The sequence below is a fragment of the Nothoprocta perdicaria genome, unplaced genomic scaffold, assembly GCF_003342845.1.
Source record: "Nothoprocta perdicaria isolate Ctin4 unplaced genomic scaffold, notPer1 scaffold_305, whole genome shotgun sequence".
NCBI lineage: Eukaryota > Metazoa > Chordata > Aves > Tinamiformes > Tinamidae > Nothoprocta > Nothoprocta perdicaria.
In genome coordinates this window covers 604,007-627,597 of record NW_020455539.1, presented here as the reverse complement: position 1 = coordinate 627,597, position 23,591 = coordinate 604,007, and the positions used below count along the sequence as shown (strand labels likewise).

General features: G+C 43.1%; 1 protein-coding gene across 2 annotated transcripts; it reads left to right on the top strand.

Moving 5' to 3' along the window:
- Positions 1-834: 834 nt before the first annotated feature.
- CHMP4B (charged multivesicular body protein 4B) lies at positions 835-21,749 on the top strand. 2 transcript variants are annotated; one of them, XM_026042496.1, is made up of 5 exons: positions 835-1,127; positions 15,876-16,053; positions 17,000-17,114; positions 18,004-18,130; positions 20,964-21,749. In XM_026042496.1, exons 1-5 carry the CDS (start codon positions 932-934, stop codon positions 21,032-21,034), a joined length of 687 nt encoding a protein of 228 aa, XP_025898281.1. In that variant the 5' UTR covers positions 835-931; the 3' UTR covers positions 21,035-21,749. The 2 variants fall into 2 exon arrangements, with proteins under 2 accessions (XP_025898281.1, XP_025898282.1); XM_026042497.1 differs by having other exon boundaries at positions 895-1,127; positions 20,967-21,734.
- The last annotated feature ends 1,842 nt before the right edge of the window (positions 21,750-23,591 follow it).

Genomic DNA, 23,591 nt, shown 5'->3' with positions numbered 1-23,591 from the left:
AGTGACGGATGATGAAATGCTGTGCCGAGCAGGACTCTAGAAATCTCTTGTGTGTGTCTAGTACCAGCAGAAAATAGGCCAAGTGCACTCAACAACACGTGAACCAATGGCCTGAATTACAAATACAGGAAGGGGGGTGATTAAGCTGGGCTTTTGAAATACGTAAATGGATGTTTTTAGAGTATTGTGCTGCTGCTAGAGCTACTGCTGGAGATGCTCCCTCGCATCTCTCTACAAGATAAGCCACAAAAAGGGAAAAAAACAAACCAAAAACCCCACACGTTGAAAAGCTGGTGTGAAAAACGAGGGTGATTCCCCTTATTTGCTGCTGTCTTTATTTACACGGGCCCGGGCGGTGTTTCCCCGGATCTGCTCAGGGCCCACTGGGGCCATTTTACCCAATAAACGGGTTTTTCACCTCACCCTGTTCTTTCCCTTCACCTCTTGGTGCAAGACCGAGGTCCCGGGGCCTGAGCCCCGCCCTGCTCGGGGGGTTTCCCCCTGATCCCCCCGGGACACCGAGGGGCCGCGCCGCCATTACCGGCGGGAGGGGCGAGCCTGAGGGCAACGGCGCCCCGCCCCCTCCCCCGCCCGCGCCGCGTCACGCGGCCGCCTGACGTCACCGCGCCGCGTGATGCCGCGCCTCGGTGCCCGCCCTTCCCGTCGTGCCTCGCGCCGCCCCCCCCGTACGGACTACACGTCCCGGCGTGCCCCGCGAAGGGCGGCCGGGCGCGGGCGGCGAGGGGCAGGCGCGGGGCACGCCGGGAGCTGTATGCGGCGCGGGGGCGGCGGCGGGTGACGGGGCAGGGCCGGGCCTGGCCGGGCCGTGCGGAGCGGCCGGCGGCGCTCGGGCTTCGCTGGCGGTGGTTGCGGCTGCGGCCCAGAGAGCGACTCCGCGAGGGGCCGTCCGCGCCCCGCCGCCTTTGCCGCCATGTCGGGGCTGCTGGGGAAGCTGTTCGGGACGGGCGCCGGCGGGAAGGGCGCCGGCAAGGGCCCCTCGCCGCAGGAGGCGATCCAGCGGCTCCGCGACACCGAGGAGCTGCTCAGCAAGAAGCAGGAGTTCCTGGAGAAGAAGATCGAGCAGGAGCTGGCGGCCGCCCGCAAGCACGGCACCAAGAACAAGCGCGGTGAGGGCCGGGGAAGGGGCGCCGGGCCCCGCTCGTGCCCCGGGCGAGCCGGTGCCGCCCGCTGCGGCCCAGCTCTGCTTTTACTATTGCTTGTTATTACTTATCCCCGGTCTTTTCTAAAGCGAGGCCCTTTAGCTTAAATGGGAGATTTGTAGGGGTTTGGAGATCGCGTCTCGGGGCGCCTCTCCATGAGGCAACCCCGGCCTTGTTGGGGAGGTCTCCGTGGGTGAGGATGAATCCGCGCTGCTGGAAGCGGTGGGGGAATGTCCGCCCGTGTCCCTCGGTGCCATTGGGAGCTTCTCGCCCGTGTCGCAGAACGCGGCGTCTCCAGGAAGGCGGATTTGGGTTTCGGTGCTGGCCTTGCCCTAGCTGGCAGCAGCGCGGGGCCTCGCACCCCGGGGAGGCACCAGGAAAGAGCTGCTGCTTGGTCTCTCTTTCCTATCGCTCCTGGAATCAGCTTCTTTGCGCCTCTGAACCCTGCATCCCCTTTGTATTGCATTGGCTAACGCAAATGGAGCAAATCCATGAACCACGGTGGGATTTGTACATGGGAAAGATGCAGGAGAGAGCAAACTTGCTGCTCTCTGTTTTGTCCCAAAGGATTTTAACAGGCCCTGATTGCAGAGGCCGTCTTCCAAACAGCCACACCTACTGAATTAAAATGATTCCTACGTCCAGTTATAACATATTACAGAAGTTGAAACATTAAGTATAGTTAAGTTCAAGTGCTAAGTGTAAAGTTCTTGCACAGGCTTTTGGCTTAGTTCTGAACAGGCTTGAAAAGAGAAGTAAAATACGTGTGTCTCTAGCCTTCCTGTTGTAGTGCAGTTTCAGCATCCTATGTTTTTTGTTGGTCCTACTCATTTCCCCTGAACAACTTTTCCTCCCACTTCTTGCTCTCCAGCTTCTTGCTTTGCTCGCTGTGACGCCCCTGCGCCGTGTTTCCTTCAGGGATCGGCTTTGGCTGCTGGAGGGATTAAATTTCCTCTGAGCTGGAGGAAGGAGAAAAACCTGCCGGTTCTGCAGAGTTTCTGGGTCAGACGAGCTGCAGCCTCACAGGACAGAGATCTCTGAGTAATCAGGGGATCACAAAAAAGAGAAGGGTTAAGGATAGTTTAGAATAGTTTTCTGGCATAAAGCTTTTTTTCCCCCCTCTTTTTCTCCTTCGTGAAGGACTTTTGAAGCCAAAAGGCCACCATTATTATGGGGCTGCCGGGAAAAGGAGCTGGTTATCTGATAGCTGTTTGGGAAGCGTCTGCTCAGTCCAGAGTGCAGGGCTCTCGTTTGTCGTTCACCAGCTGAGCTGTAACAAATTTCTTTCTTTTTCTCCACATAATTGTTAGGATTTTTCCCTGTTTCCTTTAGGCTACTTTATAATCTGGAGATGTGTGATTTTGTTTCAGTGTCACTAAAATCCATACTTTAAATGAAAATAAAAGCATTTGCTTTATAGGCTGAAGTATACCATTTTGATGGGAATATTTCCATGTAAGTTCAGTGCTCCATGCCAAAAGAAATGGAAGTTAATTTAAGAAGGAATTTTTTAAGTATTGGATCATCCTTCAGAAAAGACAACTGGAAGAATCCTTTAACATCTATGCTTGCCCAAGACTTGGATTTTATTCTGTGTTTGTGTGGGTTTTTTTTTTCTTTTTATATTTATATATATGTGTGTGTGTATATATATTATATATATCCCTGCTATCTGGAGTGAAGTGTACGATGAATAGTGCATATATATAATGTTTGTTTGGACGTTCCCTGTGATATTATCAGAATGCAGCTATGGTAAAGCAAAGAGTAGAATGCATATGACTGTGCTATTGAGGCAAATAACTTAACTGGAAAATTAAGGCAGCTTAGGAAAAAAGTGGAATGATGTTTTCTTGGAGAAAAGATATGTCTTGCATGCTTACAGTAACAAAAGGAAACCTTCTCTGGTCTCCAGCACACTGCACAATTGTTCGGGTGCCAAGTGAGCGGAGTTTCTAAAGGCTCAATGAATAATTTCTTCAGCACTTCTGGAGTCTAAAGACAGCACAGAAGCTTAGTATAGACCTCCTCTCTTTTTTTTTTTTTTTTTTAAAAAACCCCTTTTTGTGTGTGTGTGCGTGCATTCCAAGCTTATTTTTTAGAAGTATTTTCATAACTGCATTTAAAATATCTAGGCTGTATGACCATGTGGCTTTTCAAGGAATCCTAAAGTTAAAATAAATATCTAACTGGTGTAAGTATTCTTAGTCTGCATTCTTTCTTGGCATGAGACACTCTCGATTTCTCAGTGCCTCTTTTCATAGGCTTTCTGTCCTCTTCTGATTGCAGACGTGGCATGTTTGTGTTTACAGTGCCTTCTGAGGAGACTCACGCTTGGTATTGTAACAGATACAAACGTTTTTGCTTTCCCTCTACCAGTTCCTTCTTGTTAATCCCCAGGACCAGAATAACTCCCAGGGAAGGGAGAAGGCAAGAAGCTCCAAGAGTTGGGTTGATGCCCAGCTGTGTGGCCTGCTGCTGTAGTGTGTTAGGAAGACCTGTAGTTATGACTTCAACTTGCACAGATTTTTTTTTTCCTGTGGAATGGAAGCCTGCTGCAGAGGAGAACCAACATCTTTAGATGCCTAAAAAGGGGTTATTGGAAAATAGGCAAGTTAAAATCCCTTCTTCTGAAGAGAACTTCTGAGTATGTCTGTGTCTGTTTTGCTTTGGGCTATCTCTCCTGTAAGTGTTTAGGCTATATTCTTGTGAAGACAGTATGAAGTGTGTGTTTATCTCTGTTTCTCAAGAAACTCTTCAGCAGTTCTAATCATGAACAAGCTAGAGCAGTGGACTTTGTCCTCTCGGTGAAGTCGGTGGAAATAACACTAGTCTAGTGGAGCTGGAAATAGTCAGGAGTCAGTATCCTGCTAGATTTTTAACCCATCCTGAAAATAAATTTTCTTTATCAGAAGAAATTTCCTTTAACAGAATGGCTGTAAATCTGATGTTTTAGAAGCAGTACCTAGTTCCTGCATTCTTCTATTCCTCTACAGTTTGTGCATAAGATGCTCTTGTGTGAGCTCTGCAATATTTCACCTGAGCTCAAGCTTCATGAAATGAAGCCACTTGACTAGATTTTGCTGAGGATTTCCGAGCACTGCTCCGTGGCATTCCTTGTCAGAGTTATTGAAGCTGATCTTGATCACCGCGGCTCCTGTTCCTGTCTCTCTCCTTGTGCCTATCTGATCTCACAGTGAACTAGTCTGCCAAGCTTAACTGCCACAAAACTAGCAGTGCAAATGACTTGAGTTCCTTGACCTCTAACAACTTTGGGTTTCAGACTTGCAGAATGCTTTTTGTGTTATATTCTCAAGGAGAAACCCCAACCTCCAACTGTGCCTCAGTGTAGAAGCAGAAACCTGGCACTCTTCTGGTGTGCCCCTTTCCCAAGTAGTCAGTCCACTGTAGTGTTTAAATACAGAACAAATCTATGTAGTTTTGTACATGTCTGTTGCCAGATTTTACGTTTTCGTTAATGAGCGCTGGGGCTGTGTGCACTGGAATGAGTAAGGAGTTACCGTCGAGCTAATGTGCTAGAGATATTCAGGCTATAGCAGGAAATGGGTATTTCATGGATTTTTCTGTCCAGTCTAATTGCCGTTAGCTCATGTTTCTCTTCCAATGTCAAAGGTTCTCCTTCATTTGTAAATATATACAATACTCTATATTTTTTGAGGGGGAGAAAGAGAGGGAATTCAGAAACTGGGTTCAAAATAGATGCAAAAACACTGCTTGATTCCTGTTGTGTAATTCAGGATCCTGCTCTATAGGGAGCTCTTGGTCTCTCCCCATCTCCCCTCCCAGATCCCCAAGAAGAAACATGTGGTGTTAACCTGAAGCCAAAAGACATGATTTTTTATTTTATCTCCACCTCTGGCTTCTAATAGATGACAGTGCAACGACAGGCAAGTCAGTTTGACTGATGTAAAGTTAACTAGTTAATTCTGTGTACCCTGTGTACTGTCTGCCTATCTTTTTCTCGTTACTGGCACCTTGGTCTGCTTGCTCAATTTGCCTAGTGTTGCTGGTCACTGTATACAATACCTAGAGAGACAGAACTGTCTCTTTTCAGCAGCAGCTCAGTTAAGCCAGTTAAAATAGAAAGCTGCTCCAAGCGTGTGCAGTTATGAAATTGGCTTCAGCTGGTCCTGGTACGTGGCTGCTGGAAGGGGCAGTGTCCGCCGTTTCCCTTGCGCTGACATGAGCGCTTGTGTGGGCAGTGCACGGGCTGGAGCTGCTTGCTGATGCAACTGAAAGCTCTTGAATAAAAAATAAATAAATAGAGGGGCAGGAGCGTGTTTGGAAGGAGAAGAGTGACTGCCTTTTCTGGCACTAGTCCCCCGTTTGGTGAGCTTAGACCTACTCATTACAATAAAATGTGGCTCACTGTCTCTTAGCAAATGAAGTATGTCAGGGAGATGGTGTGGGCAATTTTAAGTAGAAGCTTCAGTGGCTGCAAATGTTGCAATGATCAGGAATTCGAGAAAGGGAAAGCTGCAACCTCAGGCCTGGACATGGACTGAGACTCAAATGATGTGTGTGGTCGTTTAGGTTCTGGCTTACAGATATGAATGTGTTACTTGCAAATATATTTTTAAGGTACTGTTTGGCAAGCAAAAGGATCTCCAGTCCCCAAATCAAACAACACAGGTCATTACTTTTTTGAGGCAGATTCGTATGGTATTAGACAAACTGAAAAGGATTGGGACTTCACAAGTGCCTTTTAAAGAACTTCAAATGGCCACAATGATGGAAACAAAATATATGCTTTTGGCAGATTCAGCATTTTGTTAACTGTATCTGATATAATACACCCTTCCTGCATTCCTGTTCTCTGCCAAGTTCTATCAGAAGGAAACCTGGCATGTTTGTGGTCACTGCCTTGATTAGTTTATTGGGTGTTAGCTTTTAACAAAGCTTGGTGGTCTGGTTCACAAAAACTACTGTTTTTACTGGTGAAGCCTTTTGGTTTGAAGGACCCTCACTTCATTGTAGTGCACTGATCCAGACCCTTCTGCATGAAACCACTATTCTGGAAAACCATGAAGCGCCAGGAGATTTGGTGCAGGGGAGTATCCATCATCTCAGTTGTGAATTTGCAAGGTGTTTTGTTTGTTTGTTTTTTGGAGGTTCTCATTCTGTATGTGATTTGGTTTGCAGTCTAGCATTCTTCTAGCCCCAATTTGTTTTACTACCTCATTAACTTCCAGCCCTAGTTCCTGAAGGAGGCTTAAAGTTTTCTAGTTCAAAGCTCTAGTTTGCAGACAAATTGCTTATTTAGTTTGACCCTCCTTTACTTATTCAGACCTGTTTAGAAAACTTTTGCCAGTTGTTCCTTCCTGGCAGAATCTCTGATGACTCGCATAGCACTTGTCTAGATCGGAATGCTCTTGGACTTCCCACTTGGTTCCTTCAGGCCTTTTTGTCAGACCCTCTCGCCCTTTGGGCACTGAAGTGGCTGTATTCAGATATTTCCTTCTCCTTTAGGTGCCCTGGCTCTGTGCTTCAGCACAATCAAAGTGCTTGCCAGGAGATGGGAGCCTTCTTGCTGCCAACACTTACGATGGGCTTTGCCCTAGTGTAGACCTCATTTTGAGTTGATTTCAGTAAAAACAATGAGCTCATCATGCAGCACTCTCTGGGCCTTGCTGCAGGATCCCAGTTGTACACTCCGTGTTGGGGGAAGGCCAGGCTGTGGCAGCCCCTTGTTGGGAAGATGTGCTTGGGGCAGCTTGACTCCTGAGCAGACGGATCACCGAGGTGTTCCCCAGTAATGCTGGCGAAGGTATGAGGCTCAAGTGAACGTGGTCACCGCTCTGCCTGAGGGATCTACAGAGCTTCCAGGCCTAACCTGATGACAAAGGACATGACTGCCCTTCGTGGTTGAGCAAGAGATTAATATAAAGTAGAGAAGGGATGAGGCAGTGTTTCATCAAGAGGGGTCTCCAGTCCACAATATCCCACAGAAGCATTTTTTTTTCTTGTAGTAATTTTGTTGCTATTGTTCTTTGGCATCTGTGAATAGCCTTCAGTAAGGCAGGTGCCGTCACCTCTAAGCTCTTGCAAGGCTTAGAAATGAATGATTTTATAAAATTGAAAATTGGAGCAGTACTTGAATGTGCTGTCCATGAGGCACGCAGCCAGATTTCCAGCAAACTGCAATTCAGGTTGAATTCAAGTGGCTGAAGCAGAAGGGCTGCAGTTGGAGAGCGCTGAAGACCTCATATGCTGATAGACCTTTGCCCTTCTCTGAAGCCCAGCACATAGCAGGTGATAAGGAAAACCCTTGCAGTTGAACGTGGCTTTATAGGTGTGTGGGCTCTTTGAGAAGTGCTGGCATCATAGCTACAGATATTGGCAGATACGGGCAGATCTGCTTGTATGGGTGTAGCTGGTTGCAGTTAAGGAAATTGGGAGCTCTGTGGGCCTTCTTAAGCTTGCTAGTGTTACGGAAAGTGAAATGGCCCCAGTGACTTCCTGCTAGTGGGAACAAAGTACAGCAGAATTTGCCTGTTGATGAAACGCAGTGCCTGACTTAAGGCAATAATATATCTGTCCGTGATGTCCATGCAGTTGGAAATCCTGCTGGGAAGAATCTGCTTTCACCTTCTGGTTCATTGCTTAAAACAGATTCTTGCAAGGCTTCATTTATAGGTGCTAACTAAATATAACCTGATTACACAGCTGTTGCCTTCCTAACTCTTGAAAGATTCGCAGTGGACAGTAGAAGTTTGGAGTTGGTGTTGTCCATGTAACGAGGACATGCATCTCCTCTGCATGCCCTGGGACATGCAAGTTAATCTGCCGTGGCTTGGGTGTCCGCTGTCAGATTACTCAGTGCACGTGTAGACTCAAAGTTGCTTGTCTTTTGTGACAAAACCCCTCGTTTTGGAGCCTCCCTCTCTGGTAAGGCTGGAATCGGCCCCACTGGCAGCAGAGCAGTTTCGCTAGCGTGTGCTAAGTGGGACCCGGTGCCCAGGTCGTGCAAGGCTCTGCATGCCTTGGCAGGCCCTTATTTGGGGTTAGAGGTGCTATGTTAACTAGCTGGTGAGTTTACTAGCACAGAGGTAATTTAGTTGTGAAACTGTGAAAAGGCGTAAGTGTGGGGGGCCAGGAATACTGAACAGTGCTGTGGTTGGACTCTGGCAGGTGACTTTTGCTCATGTCTTTATAACTCCTTGCAGCTGCTATTATCCTCCTTCAGCTGAGCAGGTGCACCTCATCTGTGAGCAGGTTTAGGCTGTTGCACTGTGAAAGAAAACAAGTGGATATCAAACCACCTCTGTCATTCTCAGCAGCAGGCTGACAAAACTCATTTTATAGTGGGCTAGTTGGGATCTGTGCCCAGGGGGCTGCATCTCTTTTAAAGGTGGTACCTCGATAAAAACAGCTTGGCAGCGTCCCCACGGGAAGCTCATCACGTGTGATATCCTGGGAGGAAGCAGCCTTGGAAAAGCTCACCTGGTAAGTGCTTTCCTGCAGTGTCAATAACCCTTGGGATGCGAAGACTGCACTAGCAGCACTCGCTGCTAAACCTCTCTTCTGGAGCGGATCACTCACGGAGCTTTCACTAAAAATGAACTCCCAAATCTGGCCGCGAGAGAGGTGCTGTAGTGTTGCCCGTGTTTAAAAGTTGATTCAGCAAAAAACAATGTTCTGAGAAAATAAATAAGATTAGTTTTGTTTGCTTTATAATTTGGGGGCATCTGAAGGCTTGTGTGTTCAGCTTTTTCCTTCCCTTATAGTCATTAGTGTTAGAATCTGAAGCTTTCATGAAAAGCTTTTAATTGTCACACCTCAAAATACCATAACTTTGTCAGATGAAGTAGAGAAACTTAAATATGTGACAATTTCAATGAATTTCTTAGGCTTTGCAACACTGCAATAATAATTGTCCAAAGCTGGAAAAAGTGGGATAAATTTCCTACTCAGTCACTTGTTTCGCATTCTTTTAGATGTATTTAAAATGAATCAGTCTCTTACTGAAGGGTAAGATTTCATCTGTTCAGAGTTTTAATCATAAAACTATTACTAAATGCATGTATTTTTTTTGTTTTGTTTTGTTTTTGTTTTTGACCTTTTTCTTGTTCAGAGAGAAAAAAATCTATTGACCTTTTTTTCTGTTTTCTGGACAAAACTGTCTCTGGATCAACTCAGAATTAACACAGTGAGGATGTTGATTATTGTTATATATGTTGATACATAGTTATTGATGGTTGTCCTGGTGTTTGAAAGGCCAAAGAATCAACTCCCAAGGCGGAGGAAGCTCCCGTTTGTTCTGGAGTGCAGATATGTGTTGCTTAGAGATGGCCAAGGCGCAGGAGAAGGTGATCCACTTGCTAGTTCTGGATCCACGAATACAATTGGTTTCAATCTGTAAAACTTCAGCCTGAAAGAATTATTCACCATTAGGAAAAAACAGCTCTGGAGCCCTGGTTTCTGCCCTTCCAAAGCATGCTTTTCTGCACTCCCTATGGCAACTAGTACCTGTGACTCCTTTGTCACCAGAAGGTGCCCTGCGATCGAAGCTGCCTGTGTCCCAGCTGCGGGTTGTGGGACCTGTTGGGCCAGTGTCAGAGCATTGAGACTGCAGCCACTGGCATTCAGTGGGGTACAGAGCTCTGTGGAGCTTGCAGCTGCCTCTCCTTCTGCACATGCATCAAAGCTCCGCTCGCTGCTATGCAGGAAGGCTTTCTCTCTTCCTTGTGTATTTTAGATTTTTAGATCCGGAGTCCTAATTCAGTTTAATCTTTTTGCACAATAGACCTTATGTTCTTGCACTGCTTGGCTCAAGAGGAAGTTGTAATCTTGCTGTTTAAATGCATGTGGGGTAGAAACCTTATGTTTCCTCCCCAAGTTTAGGCGCTTTTTTGAAAAACCTTTAATTGATTGCTTGAACTTCTTGCTGGGAATAGCTGCATTTCTTTAAAGAGGAAATTTGAGGGCATCTCCCCAAATGAAGGACACAAGGCTGCTGCCAGTTCTTGGACCCTAAGCACTGGCATTAGGGGCATGGACATAGTAATGCTGCAGATATTCAGCATAAAGAGACTTTTAGGCTTGGATGTAACCTTTATAAATCCTAATTCTTAGCGGAGAAGCAATGATGCTGCTTTGCACTGGTAACCTGGAAGTTGATAAGAACATCATAAAGGTGCATGATTAAACATAAAACATAACCACATGGTTATGTTATGTTAAAACATACAACGTGATTAAACATAACCATGTACATTTACCAGTACCTCCATGTCCCCGGAATACTTGCACATTGTGATGTTTAAAATTAAAGCTGGCTCTTCCTCAAACGTCTGACACATCTTGCTCTTTGGACGTGTCCAGGTATTTAAATAGTGGGTAGCAGCCGTGCTGTGTTTCTGCCTTTGCAGCCAGTGCCTTGTACAAGGCCTGCACGCTGTTACCGTCTCCAATGGGCTTTGTGTATCTTCTCATCTAGAGAAATCCTGCAAAGATGTGGGTCCTTGCCACGTTCTCCCGGAGCCAGTGTAGAGGAGGATGTATTCCCAGAACCGGCACCAGGCTCTCACTGAAACAGAGATGCTCAGGCAGAAGTGTGCAAAACAACGGTGCTCTTTTGTTGCTGTGCCTCAAACTTGTCTTGCTTTCCATAGTGTCCATGGATGTCAGTAGTCAAGAGTTACCATCTCCTTCCTCACGGAAGCCCAGCCAAGAAAAACTAGCCCAAGAGAGTGTTTCTAGGTACGTGTTTCTAGATATGCATTGCAGATGTGTTGTGGCAAGTTAATGTTGCCTGACTGCCTCTGTTCTGAGTCAGGTTGAACCAGCACAGATGTTTTATACCTAGCAGTTCCTTGAGCTGCCACATCCCCTGGAAGTGCGTTTCTTCAAGGCTATACTTAGTGATTTGAAAGCAGGTAAAACTGTCTATTGTGAATTTATCATTATTGGATTTAAATCTGCTTTTTTTATCTGCTTGTAACACTGGAGGCTATTTTGAATTGCTTTAAATTATCCCCTCTGTTCTCAGGAAGTTTATCACAAGCTGTTTGCTAATTCTCAATGGATTGAGAGACTCGTGACTCCTGCTTGAGATGAAGCTGTTGTGACGGCACTGCCATCAAGGCAGCAAGTTACTCCTTACAACGAGCACTGCACATCCATCCCACTGCAGTGACAGCAAGGATGCTGCCCATTAAATTTCCTGCCTGGGTAAATGTCAGGAAGCCAGGATTGCTCTTTCAGAAGCAGCAAAAATAATGATGACGCCTTCATTGACCAAACTGGAGTTGGAAACCCATCTCTTGCTGTGAAAGACCCAGATTATCCCAGTCACCTCTTTGGTCTGGGCTTTCTGTTTCAGGTCTAAGGCACACATTTGCAAAGCTCTTCTGCTGCTCTCTTGCATTATTTATTTTGGTGGGGCTGGTGACTGATACACGTTATTTTGTGCCTGTCGGGGAACTTTTGTAACCCATATGAAGGCAGTCGATCCCCTGCTTAGCAGTGTTCCTGCTTTTGATATTTCTCCTCTCATTTGCTAGGGAAAACTTAAAAACTAGTTGTGGGGCTGGATCTTTCTCTGCTGCACTGATGAGAGCTGTTAACTGCTGATTCTAGAAGACGAAACGTCTTTATATTTTCTGTATCTATTATTACTTGTTTTTGTTTTGTTTTTACCGTTACACCCGGTAGCAGAGATAGATAGTTAAGTAGTAGATGAGCACTCTGTGTTCATCAGCCAGGATGAAACTCCCAGGGTTCACAAATGTGTAGCTGTTTCTGAATTCAGTCAAACTCCTCAATTTTATTCCGTTTTTTTCCCCAATACTCTTTGAAGCAACTCGTCCTTGCCTTGCCCAGCCTTTTCAAATGTAAACAAGTGCTTTTTTCTTCCTTGCTTTTCTTTTCTAAGCTGTATTTTTTTTCTAATGATATTTTAAAGCATTAATTTGATGGAATTGCTGTATGCATTAAATATCCTAGTAAGGCTACTTGTCTTGCAAGCAGTTATACAATACTTGCTTGCAGTAGAGTTGTTGTTTTTTAATAAAATCTTTGAGACGTTCATAGTTAATTATTATTATCCGAAAGCAGTATTTTATTTTACTAAAATTTTATTTTTATTCAGCTTTATTTTGGATCACAGTGAACATTATTATTTTAGTCCAAATGTTGTAAATGTTATAAGCAATACCAGCCTTACAATAGCTCTGCTAATAACCAGCTCGTTCACGTGCAGTTTGAAATACTTGAAAATTACAGAAATTGCATTCTTAAAGGTGGCTTTTTTTGAGAGCGAAGTGAAATTAAGATCATTTAGTGAGTAGCTTTTCAGATGGCAAGTCCTGATGCAGGAGGATGGAGGGGTGAAATTGCTCCTTTCTTTGCTTCGTTAATCAGAGACAATAGTGGCTGAAACACTCAACACAAGTGGCTGCTCCTCAGCTGTGCTGGGGTCATATCAGATTTGTTTTGATTCATGTCTTGGAGATGATCTCATGATTTTAGGAGAGATTCAAGATGAAGCTAGAGTCCCCGAAGTGAGAATGCTTTGAGGAGCAGAAATGTCCAGGGTTGTCCGGGGACCTTCTTGTGACGTGATTTGGTGGCAAAGGTTGTTTCTGGGACAATGCCATATGCTCCAGTGATGGCTGATCAAAGACACAGTGTTGTATTGCTGGTGCTGGTTTCTGGAATGCAGAAACCCAGTTTCTGTGGGCTTTTTACTCGGAGACACCACTGCGCTCAGCCTTTTCCTTCACTCTGAGAGTAAAAGCAGTAAATCTGTGAAGGTTGCACCGCCTGTGTTCACAGGCTAGCATGCATTGAATCACCACCTGCACTTAAATAAGTAGTAGTTGGAGTCCTTTGGAGTTTTATTCTGCACAATGGCAGGTATTTTCTTAAGAAATACACAGCCACACATGATGAAAGTAGTGATGAGAGCAAGAATTAGTCTGTATTTGTTTAGAGTATCAGGTATTTCACAGAAGGAGCTGTCTGGACCATTGGTTGTTCTACTGGAATACGTAAGCTCTTCCTAGGAAAATACATCACTCTAGCTGCAGGGTCCTGGCTTGTAAATAAAGCAAGTCTGGTTAAGTTATAGAGTAAAATGCTTGAAACTCAATATATGGTCACAGTGGCTGCCTAAGCGCTTCTGGAGCAATTACGGCTGGGTGTTAGGTGCTGGTGGCCACTGCTGTAAGGACTCTCGGGGAAGCAGCCAAGGCTTAATGAGGAGAGCGGGTCCTGAGGGCTGCCCCCTCTGCACGCACCGTGGTTGCCCTGAAGAGCAAAGCTGAGCTGTGCTACGAGGCTTTCAAACACACATCTCCTGTGTGCACGAAATAACGTGATACTGGAGGGCATATTTCTAGCCCCTCAGCCACCCTTTTGTACTTGGAAGGGATTTTGTCGGGGGTGGAAAGAGCTAAGGAGTCCTTTCAGATGAAGTATATAGAGCTTTAGCTTCCTGGCAGGAGAAATGCTCCCATTACTGTGCTAGTGTATACAATTACACATGTATTTACACATATAGTAGAGAATTTTTGCAGGGGGAAAAAAAGGCAAGAGAGGCATTCATTGTTTTTCAAAAATCAACCCTTAAATAGCAGAAAAAAAACCCTTTTTAAGCTTGCTTTTATAGTATGAGGTGCGGAGAAAGGATTATTTGCTGATTTGTTTTAGTGGCCACGATGGATCCCAAGTGGAAGGATCTGCGCTGGAGTGCAGCAGTCTTGTCCAGATGATGTGAAGGGCAGTCAGGCAAGGAAAATGCTCTCCAAACTGCGTTTGTCTCCTGATGTGAGTGGTGATGGTGATGTGGTGAAAGGACTTGGCTGGCAATTACAAAAGGGAAATTCCTGAATGCAAAATGCCCGTCCATTCCTGTGCAGGGGGAGGAACGTGGGGGAAATGAATCACTAAAACTTGCGGGATTAAATGAATGTGAGTGACGTCACTTAACTTGCTAATTTCTTATCTTTTCGGTTTAATAAAATGTTCTAGTTAGGACTTTATGTTAAAAACAAGATAGTTATGCAAGGAAGCACAGCTGGAAAAAATATCTTCAGGAAGTTGCAATAATCTGTTGCAATAATCTGATTTGACCCACTGAGGATCTTGTTCCACAAGATATTTTGCTTTTAGCTTTCCTTTTGCTTGTTGCGTAAGACTTTCTTCATTGCAGAAACTCATTTATAACTTGGATGCTAACTAGTCTGTGGTAAATACTCCTCCTGAATTGTCCTGACACAGAAGCCTGCTATGTAGTCCTGCATTTTTTTGAGTTTGTGAGAATTTGTCCACTGGAGGCTTTTTCAGATGCATCCCTGAGGTTTCCTTGAGCAGGAACCTTATCTACAAGTGAGACTCTCACCAACTGGAAGGGATTATAAAACCCAAGCAAGAAAGCCCAGTCCGGGAAATGCGGTTCATGTACCTTGGACTTGTATGCATAGGGATGGGAGGGGTGAGATTGCCCAGCAGCTCTGATAAACACTCCTCATCACAGGCTCATCAAGCTCATTTATATTCACCCATGCAGTGTTCGATACCTAGGCAGCTTGTTTCAAAAGTACATGGTCATCAAATGTAGATAAACTTCAGCTATTCTATGCTGGGGAAACTGTATGTGAATTATAGTACCTTACTTGAGTGTGTATGATAGTTATAAAACTTGAGCCTTTTCAACAATCTTCTGTGATGCCCCAAATCCTTAATACCCGGTGCCTGGGCACTGTCTGACTTCTCTGTGGTCCTTTGTGGGAAGGTTCAGGCTGCTGGTTTGCTGCAGAACACGCCTTTGTGTGAGATGTGTGTGTCGCTGCAGCGGCCCTGCTGAGCTCACAAGTTGGGAGCAAGGCTGTGGGACAGGAAGTTCTGTCCCACTTAAGTTTTTAAAGCAAATAAGAAATGCCCAAGTCTTTTCTGTGTCGGCGAGCAAGTCGGTTTGCACAGGAGAGCCCATGGCTGGCTAGAAACGCAGGTTGATGGAGGAAGTGACTGCGTCTGGTTGCGCAGCAGCAGTCGATGCCGTCAGTCAGGTTTCCCAGCAGGACACTTTAAACATAGTTTAGTCATTGACCTTTGCCTGGGACGAGGTGAGTGCTGGCTTGCCGGGGAGCCTGTCCGTGTGAGTGGAGCGAAGCATTGCAGTAGGAGCTGGAGAAACCTTCCTGGGAAACGAGCTGGGCCAGTCCTGCTGCCCTCAGCTGCCCTGCTCTCCCACGGGCGTAAACCTCAGTGGTGGTGCTGTCCTGTGTCGGCTCTTCCTGATGCCCTGGTTGACTGTAATATCTGTGTGTTTATATAATTAATATAATATTTATTTGTACAAAAATGTCTACATATAAATTTTATGGATGTCACAGCATTTAGAAGTGCAGGTAAAGAAACATCTGACTTGTATTTGAATGATTTTTCTTTTCACAGCTGTTGCCCAGAGTTTTGCTGCCTGGAAGGGGCACTTTGCAGCATTGCAACCTGACTTTTTTTTCGTCTTGTCTCCTTCCTGCATCTAGGGAAGCATTGATAGAAGCATTTTAACAAACTTAACTTTGTTTAAGGAGGCAAAGGTAATCGCTGGATTTACTTAGTTTAGGAAGGAAGTAGATGACAAAAATAGAATGTGTGAAACATTGCTCACTATTAAGAGGTGCTTGATACAAAATTTGAACTGTTACTTCAATCACAAATCCCAACTTTTCTTTTTAACTTCTTGTCCAGCTGCTCTTCAGGCCCTAAAGCGCAAGAAGAGGTACGAGAAGCAACTTACACAAATAGATGGCACGTTATCAACGATCGAATTTCAGAGGGAAGCCCTTGAAAATGCTAACACTAACACTGAGGTCCTTAAGAGTATGGGTGTTGCTGCAAGAGCGATGAAGGCTGCTCATGACAACATGTAAGTCATTCCTTTCTGCATCATTACGTGTGACCCCTTTAGTTTGTGGTTCATTTGATATGCTGAATGCTAAGCGGTTTATAACCAGCAATACAGCAAGAGTAGCAAAAGACGAGAGCTGGAAATGCAGCTCCAAGGCTAAATATGTTTACTTAATGACCAAAATATGAAATACCAACACATTCTCAATTTGACAACATTTCTTATGGCGAGAAGTCGTTAACTGCAAATGCTCTGTCCAACAAAAGGCACCGGAAGTACCGTTTTGAAGTAAATGAGTGTTTATGGGTTAGAAATACCCCTAGTAGCAGCAAAGATTTTAAACATAAAAGGGGGACTTGTGCTGCTTTTCCCTATGCAGTGGAGCTCTGCAATAGATCTTGTTTATGTTGCAGTAATTGAGGATAAAACTGCGTTAGGGGAGATTTGCACTTGCTCCAAAATAAAGTATTGTAGAAGCAATATAATAATGCTCAGTCGGGGAATAGGGCAAATCATGATTGATGCTAATAATACAAAACAAAACCTCTTTATGTGAAATCTTGGTGTAGTACTGCTGTAAGCTTTCAGGGAACAGCGTATATAAATACAGGCACACACACACACATATATAAATATATATACAGGCACACACACACACATATATAAATATATATACAGGCACACACACACACATATATAAATATATATACAGGCACACACACACACATATATAAATATATATACAGGCACACACACACACATATATAAATATATATATATATATGTGTGCGCACACACGTGCATAATTTTGCTGTGACTCTGGGGTATTAAACTCGATCTTGTATTCCAAGTGTGTATTGCATCATGATATGGCATTGTTACGAAACGAGAAAATACAATCTTAAGTATTTTGTCAGCTTTGGAAAGTGTTCAATTGCACTGAAACCTTTAATTTGTTTTACAGGGATATTGATAAAGTAGATGAATTAATGCAGGACATTGCAGAACAGCAGGAACTGGCGGATGAGATTTCAACAGCCATCTCGAAACCTGTAGGATTTGGGGAAGAATTTGATGAGGTATGCTTTGAATGTTCCTCTGTCTAAATACAGTCGTTTTAAAGCTCTGCACGTTGCATGTGTCTAGGTATAACATGAGGATATAATATCACTTCTATGAGATGTGTCTAGGTATAATATGAGGATACAGTATCTCTTCTTGTTCAATGGTACTTCTGCCTGTGTGCACAGCAGCTGGGATTTTGACTTAATTGCTTAAGAATGATCTGCATAGTCTAGTTATACATATATAGTAGAGTTATAGTCCAATATGTGTGTATATATATAATATGATAGATATATATGTAATAGTTTTAGTCCAATATAGTTATAACCAATATAATAAGCAGTATAGTTAATAGATATATATAATAGAGTTATAGTCCAGTAGTTATACATATATAATACATCTAGTTATACATATCTATATAAGTATAATAACATGACCATCAACATCTATCGTATGAGGAAAGACTAAGCAAGCTGGACCTGTTTAGCCTAGAGAAGACTGAGAGGAAATCTGATGAATATGTATAAGTACCTGAGGAGAGAATGTAGGGACAATGGGGCCAAACTCTTCTTGTTGGTGGCTAGTGGCAGGACAAGGGGTAATGGGTATAGATGGAAACACAGGAATTTCCATCTCCATGTGAGGAGGAACTTCTTTCCTGTGAGGGTGACAGAGCCCTGGAACAGACAGCTCAGGGAGATTGTGGAGTCTCGTTCTCTGGAGGTCTTCCAAACTCGTCTGGATGTGACCAGGTGTCACATGCTCTAGGTGTACCTGCTTGAGCAGGGAGATTGGACTAGATGATTTGTAGAGGTTCCTTCCAACCTCAACCCTTCTGTCATTCTGTGATTTCCTTGATAACAAATACGATCTAGAATTTGTTTTTCTTTATAAAACTAGGATGAACTCATGGCAGAACTAGAGGAACTAGAACAAGAAGAATTAGACAAAAACTTGCTGGAAATCAGTGGTCCTGAGACTGTACCACTACCAAATGTGCCCTCAATATCAATACCATCAAAGCCAGGTATGTATGTACCTTTACCAAAAGCACCTTGGTTTATTATCAAATAGATTCATTTAATTGCTAGCTTTGCAGATTTGAGAGTCCTAGCTGTCAACAAGATAGACATTTCACATGAGATTGATTGGGGAATGAGGAGGTACATCTAGTGCTGTCTCTCCAGGAGGGTAACCTGCTTTTCATTAGATCCATGAAAGCTGATAAAATAACATAAAATTGAGGGAACAGAGTTCATCTGTTGGAAGCAGTCCTGGGATGGTTCAAATACCCAGCTTTCTGAATTGTATCTTTTTTTCTGATATCTGTTTTTATGGCTTTTGGGAGGAACTGTTCTGATGCCCTCTTTGAGGGCAGCTGTGGCCTCCTCTAACTAACATGTGCAAGTGCTCAAGCTGGGCAATACCCAAGTTAAGGTTATGTTAGCCTTGGAGGATGTACATCTAGGAAATTACTTATATCTACTTACGGTGATGATGATACTATGTGGAGAATGGACAAGAAATATTTGTACTTAAAAAGGCAATTCAAAGCTGCTGTTATATCCAAATTAATCAGTCTTCTGTGATTAATTAAACTCCCACTCTGGTGGGAGTTTACTACAGGCCTCCTGACCAGGATGAGGCCTTCTACAGGCAGATGCAAGAAGCCTCCCGATCACAGGCCCTGGTCCTCCTGGGGGACTTCAACCACCCTGATATCTGCTGGGGTAACCACACAGCCAGGAACAGATAGTCTGGGAGGTTCCTGCAGATCATTGCAGATAACTTCTTGAGGCAGGTGGTTGATGAGCCAACAAGGGGAGGGGCGCTGCTAGACCTGATGCTAACAAACAGAGATGGGAAATGTGAGGGTTGGGGGCAGTCTGGGCTGCAGCGACCACGAGATGTTGGAATTCACGATCCTGCGTGGAGGGAGCTGGGCAAGAAGTAGGATATCTACTCTGGACTTCAAGAGAGCCAACTTTGACCTCTTCAGCCAGCTCTAGTCCCCTGGGTCAGGGTCCTGGAAGGAAAGGGGGTCCAGGAGAGCTGGCTAATATTCAAGCGCCACTTCCTCCAAGCTCAGAATTGGTGCATTCCCCCTCTCTATTGTGTTGAATCTACTTAAGTGTATTATAAATAAGATATATAATTTGTGGCTGCTCTTTAGTTTGTTTGCCTAAGAAATAAAAATATTCAAGAAAAAGGAAAAGTTAATACTGGGTTAATATTGTCTCACTTGATATTATCCATAATTGTTGCATTTTCATGGCCAGTGAGAACATGTCAAATAGACATTCACCTACAAGGTTGCCTTAGGCGGTATGCTACAAAGTTTGCTGCCAGTGAGCTGTTTTTTTTTGCTTTGAAACTTTTGATCTTACATTATTTTTTCTAGTTTTGTTTTGGTAGGCTGAAAAATGTTCATGTCAAAGTCATGAGTTAAGTCAAAATATCTTAACCCAGAGATTGGATCCACATTAAGATCCTGTAACAGTGGAAATAGATTTGTACTTCATAACTGCTTTAATGAGGTTTATTTGCTGTGTGTTTGTTGGAAATTAAAACACGGACTTGAAACTAAAAATGTCTCTTTTTATTAAGTAGTAATGACTGCTTTCTAGGCAAGTGCATTGTAGTTGTGTAAATACTTAAGCAACTCTATAGAGTAATGTAAGATTTATGCAAACATAGAATTTTTTAACATAATACATATAATACATATTGTAACAATTATGAATGTATTTGCTTATTAGATGAGGGTTTTTTCCTTAGGATTAGTGTTAAGCTGCATTTGGATTGAAAGTGGAATGCCATTAATGCATTAAAACAGCGTGCTGCCTGCTTTTTACTTGAGAAGTGGGGGGGCTGCCAAACAAGTGCTGCATTTAGAAGAATTTGGGAATTTGGAATGGGGGATGGATTTTTTTCCTTTTGTTTTTATTTAGCACCAATTAATAAACACTGGGATTAAAAAAATCCCAGTGACCCACTTTTTTGATCAGTGTGTCAGATGTTTAGCTAAAAGGGTCAGATTTAGCTAACAATACAGTTGTGTGATTAATATTTCTTTTAACAAGTTTGTCTTCTGAAGCAGAACTGATTCCATTGCATCCTTTTCTATTGAATGGGAGGTGATCACAAGCGTTTCTACTGTTCTGGTTCATAGTAATTGTCTGGATTTGGACTTAGTGTGAATAAGAGAAATTTTCTATATCCTACCAGCTAAACATCTCTAAAGTAATTCAAGCAGAAGCTGCTTTTATTTAACAGAGACCAGAAAACAGCTTAATTTAGGAAAAACAAATCCTTGTTGAATCCATGAACAAATAAAAAGTTTTGAATTTGAGTTTAAACTTGACCCCCTGTTTCCTCTTACTGAAATGAAATGTTTCATTCAAAACGGCACGATCCATTCTAGAGTGACCGAAAAAAGAGTTCTTCCAAACTGGAGTCTTGAGACCTCTCTTTGTGAGAAAATATGTTTCCCAGTTGGAATTCAAAAGCCAAAACCTCGAGAGTTTTTTACTTTAGTGCTTGCTGCTTATGGCAGAATGATCGACATTGCTGGTGTAGGTTTGGAAGTGTACAGGAATGTTGCATTTGACCCATGTTAGCAATTTTCTTTTTCGTTTAAAGCACTAACATCAAAAAGCTCTTTTTGTCATGATCTTTCCTGAAGGCAGTTTTTATTTCAGTTGGAGAAGGTCTTGTGTGTTTTCTTTTTCTCCAGTGGCACTTGGTGCTATGGTTGTTGAAGTTGCAGATAGGTTTTTGTCCTGCAAAAAAATCAAGCAATTGTGAGATATTGTCAAGGTTTCCACTTCTAATTTTTTTTTTTGTTATTTGTTATTTAGCAGGCAAGAAGAAAGAAGAGGAAGAGGATGATGACATGAAAGAACTGGAATCTTGGGCACAAACCATGTAACGACATCCGTAACTGGCTGAAAAAAAGACTTTGGTTGCCTATTCTGGGTGCAAATGTGTTGTGTTGAGAAGAAAGTAAAAGCAAAATGTCTTTATCTTTAATTTTTACCCAAAGCAGTGGGAGTTGCATTGCTGTTTCTGCATAGCATGGGCTGCACAAAGGAAACAAAGGGGAGCAGGGGAAATTGTCTGCAGTTTAAGTGGTTGAATTTCTGTAAAAAGGTATTTGCAAAATTGAACATTCAGATTTTGGACAATGTTAATGCCACTGTTGGATCTTCATCTTTTAAAATTTAGGCCATACTGAATGGAAATAAGCTGAAAAGCAGTCTGTAATTTTAAGTCGGGTGCAGTGTGTCTAGAAGTCTTGTAAAGCATTTTAAAAAAGAAAAAAAAAGAAAAAAAAGGAAAAGTCATAAGCCACCACCGGCTTCTTATTGTGTTTAGGTGCTTTAGATTTTTAGTTCTTTGCGATTTATATTTATATACCTTGACTGATGTGTGGCCAGCTTTGTGTTTGTCACTGCAACAATGTAGTCACTATTCCCATTTTAACTGGTGATAATGATTTGCAATGGACAAATGCTGTTTTGGAACCAGGGAAGATTGAAAATTCAGCTGTACATTTTTCTACATAGTACTACAATGTTTATTGCTTTTTGTGATAATTGATAACTCACTCAGATACATGCACACAATTATTTTAATTAAGAAACTACTATGGATTGCACTGTATTAAATATCTTGATTAATTTTCATCCTTGGCTGCTGTCATCAATTCTGGGATTTTCAAGGCATCTGACTTGATAACTTACGTAGAAAGAGACTGAATTGCGTAAATGATAAAGACTCTCTAATACTAATTGATATTTGGCTGTAGATTAGTGGGTTTTTTTAAACTACAGCCTTAGCTGAGTAAAGTAGCCACAGGGCTTGAATAGCTGTTTTCTTAGTCTAATAATATTCTGGGCCAAGTGTCAAAATCCACAGTAAGGAGGAATCAAAGCTGAGTTAACGGACGCAAGAGGTTGAAGGAGAGCTGAGAGTCTTGGCTTTATTTTTTTGTCAAGGAATTAATACCTGATGTGCACCTTATTAACAATTTTGTGGCTTATAACACTGGTATTTTTATAGTAAAGTGTCTTGAGAGAAACATTCAGATTTATCTGGAAAAAGGGAGAAAAAAAACCCATGGCATCATTGCTGCCTTTTGCAGTTACTGGTGCAGAAGCTCAGCAGCCGTCGGTCACAGAGGCATTACCTGGCAGCATGGCCATTTCCTGACGTGTGGTTTCTTTCCAGTTCATTCAGCCGATTACTTTAACTAAAGGAAGAACTTCAGTTTGCACAGCAAGAAGAAAACACTAATAATAAGCCAAGTGTCTTGATTCCTGTTTACTTGGACACGTAGGCCCATCTTATTGCCTCTTACCACTTGCCTTTTTTCTTTTCTTTTTTTAAGAAATGAGCCTACAGTTTATTAGGAAGTCTGAGGATTAATTGCCCTCTTTCTGCATTAAGTGTCACCGCATTGCTTAGTGTGTTGCATAATCTTGGGTAATGGCTAGAATTCCTAGAGCTAAGCTTTTGGTTTTGCTCAGATCCATTCTGTGGATTGAAAATGTTTGCAAAAAACACCAAGAAACAATGTAGAAAGAAGCGTTTAACTACCAGCAGTCTTTCTGTAGCTGTGTACTCGGTGCCTGTGGCTATGCTTTTCCCAGGAAGGGCAGCTTAGCTCCTCCCAGGAAACTGTTATCAATTAATTTGCCCTCATTGGGGGCAGCTGCATTATCATTTCCTGCAGCTCTGTTCTTAATTGCTAAAGGAGGCGAGGAGAAAAATGGGATCTGGGTCTTTTCAGTTTGTGATTAACCCTTTTCTCCCCAGTAGAGAAGAAAAGCGGTGGTGTTCGTTGGGTATGTATGATACTGACACATTTAAAATTGGGCCAAAAAAGTATAGTCTAGGCTGATGGAGCCCATTACTGCTTGGCTCTTACAATACTTTCAGTGTTTTACAGGGGTGATGACTGCTGTTTCTGTGGCACAAGCAAAGGAACCAGGGCTCTGCATTAATACTTTGATTCTAGGGAAGCACAGCAAGGTTTACCAGGAGTGACAGGGAAGCATTTTGTAATTGGTAGCTAGGTATTGTGTGTTTGGGGTAGGGGAGCTGCTCAAGAAATGCTTAAAAGCTTAGTTTTACAGCCACATGGACTATTGAATGTCTGCATTTAGAAAAAGGGGAGCAATGCAAAGAGTACTTGTAAAAGCAAGACCAGAGAAGGGGTGGTAAAGATGGCTTTGCTTTTGCAGATTTTAATATAAACCTCTTCATACTTCCCTGCTCCAGGGCTGGAGAGTGCTGTTGTGCTGGTGTGGCAGGCAGGACTCCTCCGTCCCGGAAAGAATGAAAATCAAGAGCTGTAAATAGCTCTTCTGTGCTCTTTTCATGGTCTTCTCTCCAGCAGATAGCTTTTTTGGGGGATTGTTACGATGCAGACATTTAACTGCTTGTAGTAGTTCAGGAAAACTTCAGGTACTCAGATAGGTAAC

Coding starts and splice junctions, on each gene's coding strand:
- CHMP4B (XM_026042496.1), top strand. CDS start 932: ATGTCGGGGCTGCTGGGGAAGCTGTTCGGGACGGGCGCCGGCGGGAAG. Junction 17,115..18,003: donor TTGGGGAAGAATTTGATGAG/GTATGCTTTGAA, acceptor TTATAAAACTAG/GATGAACTCATGGCAGAACT. Junction 18,131..20,963: donor ATCAATACCATCAAAGCCAG/GTATGTATGTAC, acceptor TTTGTTATTTAG/CAGGCAAGAAGAAAGAAGAG.